This window comes from Triticum aestivum, chromosome 4A (assembly GCF_018294505.1).
Source record: "Triticum aestivum cultivar Chinese Spring chromosome 4A, IWGSC CS RefSeq v2.1, whole genome shotgun sequence".
NCBI classification, from domain to species: domain Eukaryota; kingdom Viridiplantae; phylum Streptophyta; class Magnoliopsida; order Poales; family Poaceae; genus Triticum; species Triticum aestivum.
The window spans coordinates 245875305-245896357 of NC_057803.1; the positions used below are offsets into that span (position 1 = coordinate 245875305).

At 46.2% G+C, this 21053-nt stretch overlaps 1 protein-coding gene across 1 annotated transcript; it reads right to left on the reverse strand.

Moving 5' to 3' along the window:
- Positions 1–10206: 10206 nt before the first annotated feature.
- Positions 10207–12540, reverse strand: LOC123081955 (uncharacterized). The gene is made up of 3 exons (XM_044504440.1): positions 12424–12540; positions 10950–11046; positions 10207–10835 (listed from the first exon to the last, which is right to left on the reverse strand). Exons 2-3 carry the CDS (start codon positions 11040–11042, stop codon positions 10242–10244), a joined length of 687 nt encoding a protein of 228 aa, XP_044360375.1. The 5' UTR covers positions 11043–11046; positions 12424–12540; the 3' UTR covers positions 10207–10241.
- Between the last annotated feature and the right edge of the window lie 8513 nt (positions 12541–21053).

Here is a 21053-nt window from a genome sequence, read left to right on the forward strand (position 1 = left end):
CTCTCTCGCTCGATCTCTCCCTCGTTCTCCTCCCTCGCGCCGCCTCTCACGCGCGCACCGAACCAGCGAGAGAGAAGCGCTGCTCCTTGTCCCCGACCCCCTCTGCCTCCTTCCTCCTCTCCGCCGTGCCAAGCCCCCCCCCCTTCTCCTTCCCGAGGCCGCCGCCGGTGCACCAAGCTCTCCACTCCGCCCATGGCCTTCCCTCCTTGCTACGCGAGCTGCACGAGCACAATAGCCGCTCAGGCACCAGACCCCGCTCCCGTCTGGATCGAGACCACCGACGGTTTTCCCCACACCCGCGCGTCTCTGCCTCACCATCGTCTTCGCGTGCCATGCCGGAGCAGAGCTCCTCCTGGCGACGCCCTTCGCCACCCAGGGGCCCGCCATGGCCGCCCCTTGGCACTTCGCGAGGAAGTCGCTTCCCCGAGCTCCTCCTCAAGTTCCCTTCTGCGCCCGACGGTGCCGCCATCCTCCATGACGTCGGCCTCCTCCTCGACCGCGTCCCTGCAGGTCGTCCTTGCTCACGCCAAGTCTGCCCACCATGCCTCATTTTGCCTTGGCCTCAACCGAGGAGGATGAGCAGCGCTACTGCCTGCTTGATCGCCCCATGCATTGACCGCGTCCAGATCCATGCTCGAGCGAGCACGCTCATCTTCTCGATGTCGCCCAAGTCTCCTATGTTGCTGTCGCTAGACACCGAGTGCCAATCATCATGTTCCATTTCTTCTATGTCAAGGCCGAGAGGGCGCCAGGATACCAAGTACCACGACGTCGACGACCCTCAAGTTCAACTACTTTGGCTACGAACAGTGACGACCCCGAACATCTACGGACGTGTACGACTATCGTTGTCAAAGAACCGCGGGTCACAAGCGTCGTGAACAACTACCGTCGCCGAAGACCCATGAACCAATAACTTCAAGTTCGACTACCGTCACAAGGACGAGATCGGCAAGTCCGAAGACCCCAATTACCATGACAACCTCGAAGGGATTCAAGTCCGTCAAGTTCCTCTACCGATGACTCGAACGCCTACTAAAACGTGTACCACTACTATAGCCGACATTGCGAGAACCTCTATCGATGACCTCGGAGCATGTACGATGACCGTTGTCGAAGACCCGTACCTCTACCGCTTCCCGGACATGAACAACTACCTCCACTACGAACGTCCCGAGAACGTCTACTCCCTCTACATCACACTGACTCAAATCGCTCCGAGAATGCTCGCTTCGAAGGTATAACCCCGAGACAACCGCCCGTGGACGAATGCATGTGTGATGTATGAGATGCTCGTGCTTGATCCGTGCTCGAATTGTCGGTGCACGTTGCCCCTCTTTTGCCTTGTCACCATCGTCGACTCATGGGACACCCGGAATCCGGGAGTGCCCCACCATCTTTTGCACGCATCCGCACACTTCTCCTTTGCATCGGTATCTCAATCGAGTTACCGGAACCGGGACGTTGCCGTGGCACCGTTTTCGGTATCATTGCCGTGGCACCCCTTTCTTTCCGCCACGATGACAAATGCTTCATATAATGCTCATGTCAACATTTTCTTTAAAACTTGCATACAACTTGCACATGTCATTTGCATCATGATAATAACATTTAAATGTTTAAAATTGTTGTTGCACCAAATTGATAATTGCATATGGGGATTTACCGGATTTGTTGTTTGTTATATCCGGCCCCATTTAAATTGTTTCGATACTATAGTTTTATCATGCTTCACCCTCTTGCCATGTTAATCAACATTTAATCTTGTTGGGTACATAAACGAGAGAGAACTAAATAAGTCATGTGGTGTTTTCTTCAATATGCAACTCCATTGCATATTGAGCTGCACTTAACTTGTAGTGTTGTTTGTTGAACTTTACCATGCCATGCTTCATTAAACCGGACATGCATCATACTTGGTTGTGCATCATGCCATGTTTATGTGGTGGTTGTTTACTATGTTTTTTGCTTCTTTCCGGTGTTGCTTCTTCGGGTTAGTTCCGATAACGTCGCGTTTGTGAGGATCCGTTCGACTTCGTCCGTTTGTCTTCTTCATGGACTCGTTCTTCTTCCTTGCGAGATTTCAGGCAAGATGACCATACCCTCGAAATCACTTCTATCTTTGCTTGCTAGTTGCTCGCTCTATTGCTATGCCTATGCTGTGATACCTACCACATGCTTTATCATGCCTCCCATATTGCCATGTCAAGCCTCTAACCCACCTTGTCCTAGCAAACCGTTGTTTGGCTATGTTACCGCTTTGCTCAGCCCCTCTTATAGCGTTGCTAGTTGCAGGTGAAGATTGGAGTTTGTTCCTTATTGGAACATGGATTTTGTTGGGATATCACAATATCTCTTATTTAATTAATGCACTTATATACTTGGTAAAGGGTGGAAGGCTCGGGCTTATGCCTGGTGTTTTGTTCCACTCTTGCCGCCCTAGTTTCCGTCATATCGGTGTTATGTTCCCGGATTTTGCGTTCCTTACACGGTTGGGTTATAATGGGAACCCCTTGACAGTTCGCCTTGAATAAAACTCCTCCAGCAAGGCCCAGCATTGGTTTTACCATTCGCCACCTAGCCTTTTCTTTCCCTTGGGTTCTGCAGACACAAGGGTCATCTTTATTTAACCCCCCCCCTGGGGCAGTGCTCTTCTGAGTGTTGGTCCAGCCTGTCAGCTGCCGGTGGCCACCAGGGGCAACTCTGGGCTGGCCTACCAGAACCTTGGACAACCCGGTGTGCCCTGAGAACGAGATATGTGCAGCTCCTATCAGGATTTGTCGGCACATTCGGGTGGCTTTGCTAGACTTGTTTTACCATTGTCGAGGATGTCTTGTAACCGGATGCCGAGTCTGATCGGATTTTCTTGGGAGAAGGAATATCCATCGTTGACCGTGAGAGCTTGTGATGGGCTAAGTTGGGACACCCCTGTAGGGATTTGAACTTTCGAAAGTCATGCCCACGGTTATGGGCAGATGGGAATTTGTTAATGCCCGGTTGTAGAAAACCTAAAGTTGATCTTAATTAAAATACATCACCCGCGTGTGTAACCATGATGGTCTCTTTCCGGCGGAGTTCGGGAAGTGAACACGGTGTTGGAGTTATGTTTGACGTAGGTTGTTGTAGGCTCACTTCTTGATCATAGATTCTCGACCGTGCTTTTGCCTTCTCTTCTCGCTCTCATTTGCGTATGTTTAGCCACCATATATGCTAGTCGCTTGCTGCAGCCCCACCTCATACCTTTTACCCTACCTATAAGCTTAAATAGTCTTGATCGCGAGGGTGTGAGATTGCTAAGTCCCCGTGACTCACAGATACTTCCAAAACCAGCTTGCAGGTGCCGATGAACCATGCAAGTGACGCAACCGAGCTCAATGGGGAGCTCGATGAAGATCGTGTTTGTTGTGTTGTTCCGTTTTCTAGTTGATCAGTAGTGGGGCCCAGTTGGGACGATCGAGGATCTGTGTAGCTTTTGGGGTAGTCTTCTTTTATCTTGGTTCCGTAGTCGGACCTTGATTATATTCTGGATGATGTAATGCTTTATTCATGTATTGTGTGAAGTGGCGATTGTAAGCCAACTATGTATCTCTTTCCCTTATGTATTTCATGGGTTGTGTGAAGATTACCTCACTTGCGACATTGCTTTCAATGCGGTTATGCCTCTAAGTCGTGCTTCGACACGTGGGAGATATAGCCGCATCGAGGGCGTTACACTCGACACATGTAGTAAAGGTAAATTCTCTCTATAGATATGATAAAGATGTAATCCCATTTACTAAAATTGCTAGCCCATGCTTAGATGAGTTTGATAAATTTATGGCTAAGGAAGAATATTTTAATGCTTATTTTGGTAGACAATTGAAGTACAATTCAAATATGCTTGGACACTTGGGTGATTATATGGCTAATGTTAAAGGTGAACTTAAACTTACTAGTAAACATGCTTCTATGGTTACCACTCAAGTAGAACAAGTACTTAAAGCTCAGAATGATTTGCTCAATGAATTGAATAGTAAGAATAATGATAATGCTATTAGAGTTATGACTAGAGGTGGTAGAATGACTCAGGAACCTTTGTATCCTGAAGGCCATCCTAAAAGAATTGAGCAAGATTCTCAGAGAAATAATATAGATACACCTAGCTCTTCTAAAAAGAAGAAAAAGAAAAAAGATAGGACTTTGCATGCTTCTAGTGATCCTATTGTAGAAACACCTGAGAATCCAAATGATATTTCTATTTCTGATGTTGAAACTCAATTTGGTAATGAACCTGAAACTAGTGATAATGTTAATGATGATGCTCAACCTAGTAATGATAATGATATAGAAATTGATCCTGCTGTTGATCTTGATAACCCACAATCAAAAAATCAATGTTATGATAAGAAAGACTTCATTGCTAGGAAACATGGTAAAGAAAGAGAGCCATGGGTTCAGAAACCCATGCCCTTTCCTCCTAAACCATCCAAGAAAAAGGATGATGAGGATTTTGAGCGCTTTGCTGAAATGATTAGACCTATATTTTTACGTATGCGATTAACTGATATGCTCAAAACCAATCCTTATGCTAAGTATATGAAAGATATTATTACAAATAAAAGAAAGATACCGGAAGCTGAAATTTCCACCATGCTTGCTAATTATACTTTTAAGGGTGGAATACCAAAGAAACTTGGAGATCCAGGAGTACCCACTATACCATGCTCCATTAAAAGAAACTATGTTAAAACTGCTTTATGTGATCTTGGAGCCGGTGTTAGTGTTATGCCTCTCTCTTTATATCGTAGAATTGATTTGAATAAGTTGACACCTACTGAAATATCTTTGCAAATGGATGATAAATCAACTGCTATACCTGTCGGTATTTGTGAGGATGTGCATGTTGTAGTTGCAAATGTTACTATTTTAACGGACTTTGTTATTCTTGATATTCCCGAGGATGATAGTATGTCTATTATTCTTGGAAGACCCTTTTTGAATACTGCAGGGGCTGTTATTGATTGCACTAAAGGCAATGTCACTTTTCATGTTAATGGTAATGAGCATACGGTACACTTTCCGAAGAAACAACCTCAAGTTCATAGTATCAACTCTATTGGAAAAATTTCATCGATTATATTTGGAGGTTTTGAATTTCCTCTTCCTACTGTTAAGAAGAAATATGATATTCTTATATTGGGGATGTGCATATCCCCGTTGAGGTAACATAGTGTTATTCGAAATTTCTTCGGTTCCATGTTATTCGGAATGAGTTCGTTAACAAGACTTGATCAACCTTGTTAGTGGATTCCTTTTGATGATCATGAGATGGATGAAACTAGAAAGCACAACCTTCTGTACCCACTTTTACTTTTTGTTATTTATATTAGATGAAATAAAAATAAATATTTTTCTGTCTGTTATCTGATTATCCGTCCAATATAAAAATACCTCGAAAATAAAAGTTCTCCAAATGCCCTAAAAATTAAATATGCTTTTTTCTAGAATATTTGAGGATTTATGGAACTGAGAACACACCAGGGGGTCAACCACCTACCCACGAGGGTGGAGGGCACGCCCCCCTGCCTCATGGGCCCACGGTGTCCCTCTTCCACTTATCCTTTAACCCATACAATCCTTCTTCCTCCCCCAAACATGAAAAACCAGCTCAAACCCGAGTCCTAGCTCGTTTTGCTGCCATTTTCGATCTCCTCGCTCAAAGCACCTCTCACAAAACTGCTTGGGGAGATTGTTCCTTGGTATGTGACTCCTCCATTGGTCCAATTAGTTTTTGTCCTAGTGCTTTATTCAGTGCAAATTTTTGCTGCTTAGGTGACCCTGTTCTTGAGCGTGCCTGTCAAATTTATATGGTCAAAAGTAGTTTTGATGCAGGATGTAGGCCCTAGGCACTTGTAGGAGTAGTTGTTATCAATATTATTGAGTTTGGTTTACCTTTATTTTGAAGTTACTAAAAAATTCAGAATTTTTCAGAAAATGATGAGGAGTCTTTTGAGGGGCTCATCGAGCCAAAGCTCGAAGGAGAAGGCACGAAAGCCTAAGTATAATCTGCCTCGCACCGTGGAGCTTCGGGCGTGTGAATGGCCTTCCGAGGATTTCTTAAGAGAAGTCGGGATTTATGAAGATTTTCATGAGTTGGCTTAGACTGCAGGCCTTACCGCTTTCCCCCACGACCAATGCGATCAGCATCTCTTGCTCACAAATACCTTTGTCCAAAACTTTCATTTTCATTCTAGAAACTCACCACCTACGGTGGAATTTCATTTATATGATGAGCATAAGGAGATGTCACTTTATGATTTTTGTTGGATCTATTTAGTCCCTTTTGGGGGCAAGATAGAAGAACCACATCGTGATGATGTGGAGGGATTTATTGACACTATCACTGTAGGGGAAACAAGGAAGGTTTCCGATTCACGAATCACTAGCATACATTTTCCTATTTTACGCTACTTTGCATTATTTGCTAGTCGTTGCTTAATTGGTCGCGGAAACTGTGGAAACCTGAGTATACCCGATATTATTATTTTGCTCGACGGTTTATACGGTGATAACTCTTTTAGTATGGGCAACATTATTGCCAAACGGTTAAGTCTGAACCGTACCAAGGGCCCCATCTTTGGAGGCATCTATGCTACACGCCTAGCTGCACATTTTAACATACCTATTAGGCATGCTGAGAAGGAAGAAAAAGTGCTGCCCCATGTTTATCTAGATTATAAAATTATGGTGGCACATGATTTTATTGTTAATAATAGGGAAGGAGAGCTTAAATATCAATTTTTCTTTAATAAACATCATCCTGAGACTATTACCTTGCCTACTCCTTCTTTGTTTGATTTGACTGCAGGCACGTACCTTGTTCCGTTGACGGCTATCCACGCCTACCGGAACCCTGCACCAGCAGAGGAGCCAGAGCCGGAACCACAATTTGATCCTTCATGACAGTCTAATTACCAGTGGGATCCGGAGATGATTGTCAGTGAGTGGCAATCTGAGCCTTCTTCTTCCTCATCATAGTACGAGCCCAACAACTATTATTATGGATATCTGCCAGGCCAGCCGCGGCCATAGACCAACTTAGGCTAAAAGCCTAAGCTTGGGGAGTATTTATTTCCCACCGACATTACATTTATGTTCACATACTCATTGCTAGATGTCGGTGCTCATACTTTTTCATTGTAGCATCCATGCTACTTTATTTTCCTTTTTATGATTTCTTCTTGTGTGTTTAATAAACCTTAAGAAAAACCAAAAAAATAGTTGTAGCTTTTAATCCATTTAATTTCCATGCTTGTAGTAGTAATTAAAAAGAAAACCCAAAAAGATTTCCTGTTCTTCTTTTTCTTGTTGGGAGCTTTCCTCTGTAAATAGTTTTATTTCTTTTCTGTTCTTTGGGGGTCGATAGGAGAAGACCATAATTAAATTGTTGAAATGGCTCTTGTATGCATTATTGTTGATCTGACAAAAGAGCCCATATTGCATTGTCTTCTCCTGTTTATTGAATGCCTACAGATTCCAGCTTAGTCCAATGCACGTGCACTATTATTATTATTCACATCGTTCGGTCGTGCAAGTGAAGGGCAATTATGATTATATATGATGGACTGGCTGAGATGAGAAAAGCTGGTATGAACTCGACCTCTTTTGTTTTTGTAAATATGATTAGTTCATCGTTCTTGATTCAGCCTATTATGAATAAACATGTTTGCAATGACAACTAGAGATCATAGTTTCTTGTGCCATGCTTGATTAGCTACGAGTTATAATGGTTTACCTTGCGTGCCAATATGCTATTAAAATGGTTATGATGTGGTATGATAGGGTGGTATCCTCCTCTGGATGATTTAAGTGACTTGACTGGATCTCTTTTACCATGAATTATAATGTCTAGTCAGTCCTTGGTCTTTAAAGGTGCTCTGCATTTATGTTTTGCGGTCTCAGAAAGGGCTAGCAAGATACCATCTTGTTATATCACATTATGATTGTTTTGAGAGAGTGTTGTCATCCGAGATTTATTATTATGGCTCGCTAGTTGATTATGCTATTGATATGAGTAAACTTGAGACCAATGCGTTATTGCGAATGTGGTTAGTTATAATCTTTGCTGAAAACTTGAATGCTGGCTTTACATATTTATAACAACAAGAGCAAACAGAGTTTGTAAAAGTTTTTCTTTATCACTTTCAGTTTGTCAACTCAATTGCTTGAGGACAAGCAAAGGTTTAAGCTTGGGGGAGTTGATACGTCTCCAACATATCTACTTTTCCAAACACGTTTGCCCTTGTTTTGGACTCTAACTTGCATGATTTGAATGGAACTAACCCGGACTGACGCTGTTTTCAGCTGAACTACCAGGGTGTTATTTATGTGTAGGAGCAAACGTTCTCGGAATGACCTGAAACTTCACGGAGACACTTTTCAGAAAATAAGAAAAATACCTGCCAAAGATAAAGGCTAGGGGCCCACCACCTTGCCACGAGGGTGGGGGTGCGCCTGCCCCCTAGGGCGCGCCCCCTACCTCATGGGCCCCCTGTTGCCTCTCCGACTCCAACTCCACCTCCATATATTGAGTTTCGGGGAGAAAAAATCAGAGAGAAGAAATCATCGCGTTTTACGATACGGAGCCGCCGCCAAGCCCTAAAACCTCTCGTGAGGGCTGATCTGGAGTCTGTTTGGGGCTCCAGAGAGGGGAATCCGTCGCCATCGTCATCATCAACCATCCTCCATCACCAATTTCTTGATGCTCACCACTGTGCATGAGTAATTCCATCGTAGGCTTGCTGGACGGTGATGGGTTGGATGGGATCTATCATGTAATCGAGTTAGTTTTGTTAGGGTTTGATCCCTAGTGTCCACTATGTTCTGAGATTGATGTTGTTATGACTTTGCTATGCTTAATGCTTGTCACTAGGGCCCGAGTGCCATGATTTCAGATCTGAACCTATTATGTTTTCATCAATATATGAGTGTTCTTGATCCTGTCTTGCAAGTCTATAGTCACCTATTATGTGTTATGATCCGTTAACCCCGAAGTGACAATAATCGGGATACTTACCGGTGATGACCGTAGTTTGAGGAGTTCATGTATTCACTATGTGTTAATGCTTTGTTCCGGTTCTCTATTAAAAGGAGGCCTTAATATCCCTTAGTTTCCGTAAGGACCCCGCTGCCACGGGAGGGTAGGACAAAAGATGTCATGCATGTTCTTTTCCATAAGCACGTATGACTATATTCGGAATACATGCCTACATTATATCAATGAACTGGAGCTAGTTCTGTGTCACCCTAGGTTATGACTGTTACATGATGAACCGCATCCGGCATAATTCTCCATCACCGATCCATTGCCTACGAGCTTTCCATATATTGTTCTTCGCTTATTTACTTTTCCGTTGCTATTGCTATCATCATTACAAAATACCAAAAACATTGCTTTTACTGACTTTCCCTTTTGTTACCGTTATCACCACTATCATATTACTTTGCTACTAAACACTTTGCTGCAGATATTAAGTTTGCAGGTGTGGTTGAATTGACAACTCAGCTGCTAATACTTGAGAATATTCTTTGGCTCCCCTTGTGTCGAATCAATAAATTTGGGTTGAATACTCTACCCTCGAAAACTGTTGCGATCCCCTATACTTGTGGGTTATCAGTGCCATCATGTTATGTTGAAAAAGAAGCTAATGTAGTTTCCTTGAGTCATCAAGTTGAAGGGAATGAAGAAAAAAGATTTGCCATCTATTTATGTTAGTTGCCATCATGCTGTGTTGGCAGTTGCCATCTTGTTATGCTGGTAGCTGCCACCAGCTCAACATCATGGTTGCCATGCAGATTGTATAAAAGAGAGTGGATTTATGGAATGAACACTTTTTTGTATTCTTGAAAAATGCTATTGCCTTGTAGGCAGCAACTACAGATGCCATGGATCAAACAGAAGTCACTTTCACATGTAAAAGATTCACATAAACAATGAAACAAAGGGTTGCCATGCACAATCTTGTATGGTTCACACTTATCAACAGCTGCCATGTTGATTTGGGAAAACATTTAACCGTGGTAAGAGTATTTGCAAAAGAGTAGGAAAAAAGTGCCATCAAGTGTAAGCGACAGCCCTTCTGGTACATCTTGTTTGAGAATGCATCATGCAAGAAGTCCGCGATGAATTTACACCAATTCATGTTCTTCACGTCTTTCAGCTTCGCCCGCACAACACAATTTCAGGACAAAAAGTTGCCTCATCAGCATTCAAATGAAAACATCAAAAATCTGGCAGTTACTAGCTTCCAAATGACATCAAAATCAAAAGATTGAAGGAAAAAAGAAATAGAGAGAGCATTCATCAGGATGGGGAAGCACTTGTCGCTTGGACGAAGAGATGTGGTAGGCACAAAGACAGCTGAGATCAGGTACATGAGGAGTTTCATCTTAAAAACCTCGCCATGGGTTTTCATGCCCTCCAGCGAAGTTGCCAACACAGTCGTATTTGGCATGGATGCCATTCCAGGACACAAACGGGCGAACATGGCTTCCCTAGTCTTATTATTCACCTCATACGGGACTTTGATTTCTCCATAGGGCACACCCAAAGTGCAGAACATGGATTCCTCATCCAAAGACAGTCTTCCACGTCCCGGAACCATGAATTCTCTAGAGGCAGGATCATAAATCTCACTGAGCCAGTCGCATACAGGGTTCACTAGGTTCTTGCACCAAACATCCATCAGAGCCTGCATCTCCATCTCACCAACATCTCCCTTCTGCTCATCAGTAAATCCCTCGGTCAATATAGTCAGGCGTTCTTGCGAAGCCCTATAGCGATGACGTTTCTTCTTCTGCATAACAGAAATGGGATCAATTGTTGCCATGTTCAATGTCGTGAAAACTTAGTTTCTAACAGAAGATTGAAAACTCAATGTGACATTAAAACATATGGGGTGGCAAATGACCTCATCGCCATCTTTTATCCGACCAGTCACGTGATTCTGTTGTAGTAACTCCATGAAGTCATCATCATCATCTTGATAGTCGCCGCGAGCCATTGTCCTAAGGTAAGAACAAAACACACGTTAGGGTGAAATGAAAACACAGCCAACGGATACAGAAAGAAATGCATAAAGTAAATATTCACTTGATATCTTGGATGAACAAAAAATGAAAACTCAAATGGTTACCGCAAAGTTTAAGCATCTGAAGAGGGCAGTAATTGCCATGTACTTAACATGCACAAAAAGGGCAGAAAAATAATCAAAATGGAAAAGCAATTACAGAAACATGGCAACTGGACATGTGTGTGCTTCTGAAGGAAGTAGATGCCAACTAGCATAATCTACTTGCCATATTGGCTCCAATAAAAATGGCAAATGAGGCAGATCATAGGAACACCCACCCCCTAGGATTGTCCAACATGAAATGTGGCAACTAACACATTAGCCTCATAAAAAATGTATAGATCATAAGGCACTTTAAAAAATGTTCAAGTTGCCATGTTAGTACAATGGCTCGCGGCAAACATCTTCCACTGCACAACATGTAATGTGGCAACTCACACCCTGGCCTCATATAGAAAAGAGTTGCCATGTATTCACAAGCAATGTACTAGGTTCAAGTTGCCATGTTAACACATGTCACTTCAAAAAAGGGCAGACAACTTCCACTTCACAACATGTAATGTGGCGACTCACACCCTCGCCTCTTATAAAAATGAGTTGCCATGTAAATACAGTCAAATATGTTTAGATATAGCAAGTCAGCATGGCAAACGCAAATTGAGTCTATTGTACATTGAATTTGCCATTATCCTGCATATGGCATGGCAACAGGCATAGTGTGTTCGTAAAATTAGTTGCCACATGTAAAGCATAGTCGTGGCAACTGACACGGTTGATCAGTGATGATAGTCGTGGCAACAGGCATAGTGTGTTCGCAAAATTAGTTGCCGCATGGAAAGCATAGTCATGGCAAGAGGCATAGTGTGTTCACAAAATTACTTGCCATCAATGATGATAGTTGTTGAAAATGCCATGGTTGCCATTATCCTACACTTTGAAATGCACCTAACTAGATCTAGGGTTCTTCGCAACTATCATACCCTGAAATTTAACAACAAAAAACTCCCTACACTGATGGCCATAGCATTTCGAGGCAAATCACAACCAACATCAGAAAAATCACCTGCTCAATCGCAAGGCAAAATTCGGATGTGGTTGCGGACAGGCCGAGCCACACCAGCATGACTGCCACCGCGGCGGCGGCGAAACTGTGCAATGCCACCCTAAATGGTAAGCACGCGACTCCGCCGTCGACGGGGACGCCAGAGCACCGCGAATCGGCCGGAAGTCCGAGGAAAATCGAGCGGAAATTGAACACAGAGGGAGGGGCGTAAATCGCAGGCAGGAATGTGAGCACGGGAGCGAGCCTTACCATCAGTCTGCGGCTCTCCGGTGACGACACTCCAGTCCGATGAGCCCCACCAACGGCTGCGAATGCGGCCGACTCTTCCGCCGCCGCCGTCGCCTTCTCCTCTCGGTTTCTCCTTAATCGAATGCAACTGGTGTGGATAGTGTGTTGTGGAGTAATGAATGGGTAGGGGAGTAAATGAACGGCGAGGGGAGAGCGAAGGGGCGAGACGGTGGAGATGGCAACCGTAGCCGGGCGTGGCATGCGGGCGCGACAGCAGTTCCACCGCACGCCTGACACGCAACCGCTGACCTCAGAGGGGAAACCAGCGTGCGGATGAACTCCCTTACATGCCACACACGCGACTTATCCTACATGGCACACAAACTCAACCTTTTCACGCCAAGATTCATGCAAAAGGCAATGAACGACGATCGAGGCATGTGAGCGAGTTGGGTAACGCCCACATGTGTGGGCGTTAGTGTTTCGGTTTGTTTATTGCGGCTTGTCTATATAGCCTAGATCTCATGTCCCGCCAATTATTCCAGCTATACCATGGTTAGAACTAAAACATAAAGATATTTCAGTTTAATATTTTGACCGGGAGACGAATCGAGAAAACTTTAGAAGAGTTTGGCAATGGTGGGGAGTCTAGAAGAGAGTAGTGAAAAGGAGACATAATCAAGAGATTCTGGCTACTCCGTGACAGAGTTGCCAAGGGCAGCAACATCTGGAAACGTAGACGTAGAAATGTGAAACAACAAACCATATACGATGAGGCCGAAAGGGACGTATAAATGTGAATCAACAAACGATATACGATTGTAACACCCCCAGAGTCAAGCTACAGTAATCACACATTAATGGTGACATGTCATCGCAATTAATTTGCTAAACCTCACTTTGATCCAAACTGAATTCAAATTCAAATTTAAATTAAAGTCAAAAAATTAAAGTTCAAATGGAAAAATAAAAATGTTTGTTGTGTTGCAAATATTCACTAAGTATTTTTCATGTAGAAACCAACATTTTTATAGAAAGTTCAAATGCCCTTAAACAATTAAAACATGGGACAAATCATTATTTAAAATGCCTTTTATAAATTTTGAAAATACAATTCTTTTTAATAAACATCCAAACTTCTGTGATAGTGTCTAGTATTGCACTATATTTATGGGCTATGTCCCATATTTACTAAAGCCTGTTTGCTATTAAGAATAAAAGAAAACAGAAAGCAAAAAATAAAATATAATAAAAGGAATAGGGTGTACTGTTGGACAGGGCTCTAGGCGCACACAATGCGGCCCATTCCAACAGCCCCTGCCGTTCGTCCTACCCTCGCTACAGGAGAAGGCCGAGGCACCATGGCCGCGCACGCCTGACGCTTATAGCTGGCCAAATGGGCCGGTTTTTCGGGCCGACCCGTGAGCACGTCGGCACGGCCCGCCTTGAGCCAGGCACGACACGGGTTAAACGGGTCGGGCCCGGCACGTAGCACGTCCTGGGCCGTGCCTCGGCCTGAAGGCTGGGCACGCGGGCCGGCACGGCACAACCTGATTAAGTTTTTTTTATATTTTTCTACATTTATATATGGATCAACATGTAAAACTAAGCTAAAAAACGTTCAGTGTGTTAAATAATAAGCTAAAAATATACGGCCCACCGTGCTAAACGGGCCAACAGGCCGGCCCATTTACTAACTGAGCCTTGCCTGGGCATGGGGGCGCAGCACGGGGGCCGGCACAGCACGACCCGTATAGTAATCGTGCTCTGGCGGGCCATGCCGGCCTAGGCACAATTACGATGGGCCGGGCCGTGCCGGCCGGCCGTTTGGCCAGGCATGCTGACGCGGCACACTGCTGCGCCACATGAGGATAAGGGCAAGCCATGTGTGGCTTTTAGATACCCCGGAGTTCATTTGTATGGCACACAACGTTGTCAGTTCTTTGTTCTCAAAAAAACATGAGGATAAGGGACAACCCTAACTCTTAGATTCCCCCATCTTCCTCCGGCTGCGCCGTTGCCGTGCACACGGCCACCAGCCACCGTTCTTCGTTCCGCGATGTCCGGCACCACCACAGGCTTCGTCTTCATCTTCCTCGCCGTCAGATCGAAGCCCAGGAGAACTACCGACACGGCCTGCTTCATCCCCTTCCTCTACAGCCACCGAAACCCCGCCGTTCGATCCGCCCCATCCCGGCCTCCTCTGACTTCCCCAACCTCTCCTGCGGCTTTCCCAAGTGAGCACTACCCCATCTCCCTCCTCGTTTTCCCCGCGGCACCGCCGCCTCGCCATGCCCAGGCTCACCTCGCGCTCACCCCCGCGCCATGCCCACGCCTAGTGCCCCAGCGTGTGCGCGTGAATGGCAGCCGCGTCTGCAGCTGCTCCTAGCCGCCCGCTATATGCCGCCCCGCGTGCTGCTTGCTGCGGCCTCCAGCACCGACGCCATCGCCGCTACTGCTTGTTACAGCTGCTGCTCACTGTACCTGCTGCACCTTGCCGTTTCGCAGCCGCCGCTGCTCGCCTCTCCAACCGTGCCCTGCTTCCCCGCGCCCGCCTTCGCTAGTCCCGCGGCCTCGCGCTTGCCACGCGCCCTACCCCACCGCCAGCCATGCCCGGCCTTGCCCTGCTTGCGGCCTCCCCTGACGGGCGCCCCGCCTACGCCTGCCACAACTATAACCGCACCTCGCCCGCCGCCCCATTCACTGTTACTGTCGTTGTCTCCTATCGCCGTCGCAAACCGTCCGCGCCTGCCGGCCCCTGACTGGCCACTCCTATCACCGTCGCAAACCGTCCGCGCCTGCCGGCCCCTGACTGGCCCCCGGCGCCCGCTACTCGCCCTTCCGCCCACGCGTGCCGGCGCTCGCCGCTGCCACGCTCACCTCGGCTGTGGCCTTGGCCATGGGCGAGTGTCCTCCTGTGCGAGCGTGTGTGTGTGTCCAGTTTGGGTCACTGGCAAGGGGGCCGACTCTATTACTTAGTCAACATATTAGTTAGATATAGATTAGTTTAGTGTTAATTACCCTATTGTATCAATGACAAATGGGGCCACGGCTAAGTTTGATGCTAAATTAATGTTAAAATAACAATGACATGCGGGACCCACTTGCACTACTCGTCTTTTGACCGGTCAAATGTGGACTAGGTCAACCCGTTGTTGACTGGACCCCGCTTGCCTACTATCGGCCTCCTGGCTGTGTACACAGAGGGTACACATAGCATTTTCCCTATATAATTCAAATTAACAGTATTTTTAAAAATGATGAAAACTTTGAAAAATCATATAAAATAATTTATAACTCAGATGAAAATAATTTATATATGGAAGTTCCTCAGAGAAATGTGACGAATCTGAATACGCTATCCACATACCTGTCACATGCCTTTAACACTGCAAACTTGGAACCTCCCCCTCTAGATCATTTGTCTGATAAATGCCTGTAGCCGGGAAAATATTCCCCGCTCCGTTTGTAACGCGTAGCCCTTCGTTAGGTCACCCTTAGCATAGCTTACGATCATGTCATGCTTTCTGTTGCTTTGTATGCCTGTTATTTATTGTTTCTTCCCCCGCCTTCCTCTCCGGTAGACCCCGAGACTGTTGATACTTTGGTATTCGACTACAGCTACGCTTCCGAAGATTCCTTTCATTCGCAGAGCTTCCAGGCAAGCAAACCCCCTTGATCATTCCTATATCATCCATTCCATTCTCTCAAGCTTGCATAAGATTTTGCTACTGTACTTGATTGCTCCTATTCTGATGAATAGCCTACTTTTGTAACATGCTTTTGTACCTTACGTGTTTATCCTATATGCTTAGTATGGGTTGGTTAGTGATCCATCAATGACCCCTCACCTTGTCCCTGTTGCCCTCTGTCGGATTTCGGGTTCCGGCAGACCCTTGAGGTTCGAACACTGGGGTGCGCGCGGAGATTTCGCCTCCTACCTACCTGGACTCCTCCGCCTTGTTAGGATCTAAACTAAGGAAAGAACAGCACAAGAGACGCAAGGTTTATACTGGTTCGGGCCACCGTTGTGGTGTAATACCCTACTCCAGTGTGTGGTGTGGTGGATTGCCTCTTGGGCTGATGATGATGAACAATACAAGGAAGAACAGCCTCGCGAGGGTCTGTTCTTGGCTGGGGCGACGAACTGCTGGGAGGAGCTCAGTCACCCTTCTCTCTCTCTCTACCTGATCTTCTCTATCCTTCCAACCCCCCGGCCCCCTTTGCTCTGTGGGTGGCTGGTCCTATTTATAGAGGCCCTGGTCCTCTTCCCAAATATCGAAGGGAGCCAACAATGGCGGGCTAATTTGAAGGGGGACAACTAGTATCAGCTATCCTGACAAAAGTAGTCTTCGCCTGCGCAAAGCTCTGGTGACGACGCCGTCTTGGGCTCCATGGTGACCTCCGTCTCGTAGTCCTCCTGGTCTTGGTCTCGTTGCACCGAAACGGCAACCTTTGCCTGATGCCTCGGTACTCCGCGGCTGCGCTTGCCCCCTTTGCACCAAAGTGGAAGGGAGGACACTGCGCGGGCTGGCACCCGCCTGGCGCCCCCGGTCGTCATGGCTTGCGTCACGGGCACCTCGTGAGGTACCCCGCCTTGATCTCTCCACCTCCTCATGAGCCAGCCTGACGAGGCCGCGCCTGAGGAAGCTCCACGTCGTTCGCCCCGCGAGGCTTGGCCCCTCGTGAGGGTCTTGGGTTTGTGTTGGTGAAGATGGGCCACGCTGGCCCCCCTTTGAGCCACGCCGCAGGTAGGCAAGTCTGGGGAACCCCGTTCCCAGAACACCGACACCCTCGCTAGATTACCAGATGACTCGATCAACGTGATCGACGTCCAGGGCCCGACACATCACCTCACCCCCTTTAGTTGTACGACTCTGCAGAGCTACCATCTAGTGCCAAGGGTGATACCTCGTAACACATTCTCGATGCTAACTCTACGGTGTAGCTAAGCAGTCGTGGTTAATGAGGGTTATTCCTCCTTCAGCACTCCGATACGACTCTGTCGTGCAACTCCTCAAGCGTGAACCTCTAGGGTTGTAGGAACAAAATATGTCTATTAGAGGGGGGTGAATGGGAGTTTTCAATTTTCTTCGGACAACTTAAATCTCTGAAAACCCAGCTGCGGAAAAAGTGATAAACAATCTAAGATGAACTACAACATAGAACCATAAGAAAACTAGAACAAGCATCAAAGTAAATTACACGAATGGAATGCATCGAAAGTAAACTTGAGTAACAGAGACGACCAAAGGTGCTCGACGGCGACAAGGTATTTGTTCGACCAGTTCGTCCTTCTGCACAAGGACTACGTCTGGTCGGAGGGGTTGTGACTTAACTCGGAAGATAAATTCTCTTCACCATATTATCATTGACAATCGATTCGTCAATTGATGGCGATCACTCGTGGTAGATACTTGAAGGCGATCTTGGAACCTTTACAGACTTCTTCGAAAACCACAATTACCCTTGGTCTCTGAAGAACTTGACAACTAACCGTCTAGAGAGTTTGTAGCTCTCAAGAGTAATAGACGGAGTGTACTAAACTTAGATTCCTGTGATGCTAAACCACTATCTAATTCTTCAGCTCTAGGGTTTTTCTCTCGGTGGATTTTAAACTCAAATCGCTCACAGAGGGGGTTGCTCAACAATCTTCTCAGAATCAAACAGAGCACCCACCAGACAAAGCCGGTGCGGGGTGGCTATTTACAACCATAGCCTTCCTAGATGGGAAATGGCCATTTTGGACATGAGGTCCAGCCAATGGCCAATAGTCACGTTCACAACGGTCGGATTTGGAGCAACGGTAACATTACTTGAGAAAACAAGTACTGCTAACTCCTCGGTTCAAGGCAAATCTCTCGCATCGAAGAATATCACAGTCTCTTGCTAGCAAGTATTTGCTCGGAGCACAAAGAGATTTCTCTCACAACTTTCATAGGTTTCGGTTTAGCATCAGAGAATCAAAGCTTCGAAATGCTATACCCCTCTTAATAGTACGGTGGTCCTATGACTTAATGACAGAAGAAGAACAACGAAATAAATGCCACATCTTCACTTCATCTTCATTCTTCCTCGAGCGTTGTCATTTGCTTCGAAGAATCACTGAACCAATTGCTTAGACTTCAACAATTTTTATAGGCCACTCTCGTTAGCTTTATCTTCGATGATAACCTTTGCTGCTTCGACTTCATTTGCCCCCAGCACCAACAATATCCCCATTTTTGGACTGTTGTTGGCAAAACAAATAATCATCAAAGTGAAGATAGATAAGTAAGTTGTAGATCGAACAAGAGTGAACTTGCGTTACTTGACTCGATGATGAAATATACTCCCCCCAAATGTATGTAGGGTTAGTTGATATGCAATAGAATTCCTTGCAATTTATTTTAGTATGTCGAAATTTTCAATCATACAAGGTAATGTTTCACACTGATGGATAATCCAATGAGAGTAAATTGCAATCATTTATAACTTTTGTTAACAATTTCACCTACAAAACAAAAAGCTTCGAGAGGGAATAGTGCAGTAGGCGGGGTTATTAATATTACAACCCATAACAGAAGTTTTACATCAGAGCACATGGAATGGCGTAATTGTCTCAAAAGATGGAGCGAGAAAGCACAAACACCAGATCCAACAGAGCCAATCTATCAAACTCTCAATGTTATTCTCCCCCCTTTTTTGTCAACTAGTGTAAAAAAGGTGATGAAGAACACAAGTGCGACAAAAATGTGAATATGATTCACTCTGAGGCATCGCCTGAGGAACTGTCTAATGAAGTTTCTGATTCGGAAGTATCTGGGACATCGTCATCTTCAGCGGCAGCAGCAGCTGATCCATCGAGACTGACTTGGGTCTTGGACAAGGAAGATTGTAATGCCCGGATAATCGTGGTACAATAATCCAACGCTAATCATGCCATGTCACCACAGTTCTGTTGATAGTCTGCCATTAGTTCAAAACTGAGTCAAATTCAAATTTAAAAATAAAGTTAATAATAAAAGTTTACAAACGTTAAAACAAAAATGTTCGGTTTGTGCATAATATTACATAGTTAATTATGGTGTAATAAACACATTTTTATAAAATGCCTAGGTATTTTATAGTGGGTGGAAACAACAAATCAATTAAATAAAAAGAAAACACAAAACAAAAAGAAAAGAGAACAAAAAAAATAAAGCAGAAAGCCTCCCTTGCCCCACTGAGCGCCGACCCAACTGCCGGCCGGCCCAACGGGCCTCCCCCATTCCCCATATCCCCCCCACTACCGTAACCTAACTCCCACCGACACCCACTCTTCCCCCACTCCCTCGACTGGATCTGGATCGGGGCAAACCCCCGATCCCAACGCCCATCGCCGCGACGCCTCGCCGCCCCGCCCCAGGACGCCGCCGCCCGGAGCTCGTTCCACCTCGCCGGCCTGCCTCCTCTTCCTCGCCGGCCTGCATCCCGTCTCCGCCATGCTCGTCGTCACCGTCGTCCTCCCCAACAACCGCTGCCTCATTCCCTACATCCTCCCGTGAGCCCGCGCCCCTCCCTCCTATCTCTCCCTCGCCCTGTCTTGCTCCTCCGCGCGCACCCGTTGACGCCACCGCGCCGCTCGACCCTCCGCTCCGCCTACACCACGACGGCCGCTCCGTGCTCACCTCGCCTGCCCGCAACACAGCGCGGGCATGCTCGTGCGCCCACACCCGCGCCGTGCGCGCCATTGCTGCTCGTGCGCGCCCTGCAAGCCGCCCGACCGCGTCCCGGGCCTTCCTCTGTTGGCCGCACCCATGCCGTCCGCACCCGGTGCATGGCCGCGCCCCGACCCCACTTGGCCCGCCTCCCCTGTTCATCGCTGCACTGCTACTGCTGCGCGACTAATGCTTCTGCCCAGCGCAGCCTCGCTTGCCGGCCCCGCAGTCGCCTGGCTTCGCCGCCCGCACGCCGTCCTGCTCACCCTGCCTGGCCATCGCTCCACCCACCCACCTCCGCAGCAACTGCTGCCCCGTACCCTGGCGCTGCCCCGGCATGGCCTTGCCACTGCCTGGCCTCGCTGCGCCTCTGGCCGCCCCCTGTCAATCTGGGTGTATGCCCAATCGGGCTGGGCACCAGCGCTCGTTAATCCGCGCCCGATAGGCCTCTGTACCATAGACATGCGGGGCCTCAACCCCCAAAACGTTTCCTTAAAAAAATTAAAAATAAAATAATAAAAATAAATAAATAATTAATTAACTGAATAATTAACTTAACTAATCCTTTTTAGTTAAACTAATTAAACTTGATTAACCTAGAATATCTAATTAACCTAACTAATTTGTTAGTTAGGGTGATATGTCAATGACAGACGGGACCCACACGTCAGTTTGACCCAGTCAACTCCTGTTGACTGCTGATGTCATGATGACATCAGCATGCACTATTCTGGATAATGTTGAATTAAATTAATTAAATAAATTCGAAAAATGATTTAAAAACTTTAGAAAATCATATAAAATAAATTGTAACTCAGATGAAAATACTTTCTACATGAAAATTGCTCAGAACGACGAGACAAATCTGGATACGCAGCCCGTTCGTCCACCACGCATCCCTAGCATAGCAAAGATGCAACTTTCCCCCTCCGGTCCATCTGTCCGAAAACGCGAAACACTGGGAATACTTTC

Excerpts from the sequence above, each read along its gene's own strand:
- LOC123081955 (XM_044504440.1), bottom strand. The coding sequence starts at position 11,042 with ATGGCTCGCGGCGACTATCAAGATGATGATGATGACTTCATGGAGTTA. Across the intron at positions 10,836-10,949 it reads GGATAAAAGATGGCGATGAG|AAGAAGAAACGTCATCGCTA; the intron begins GTCATTTGCCAC and ends TCTGTTATGCAG.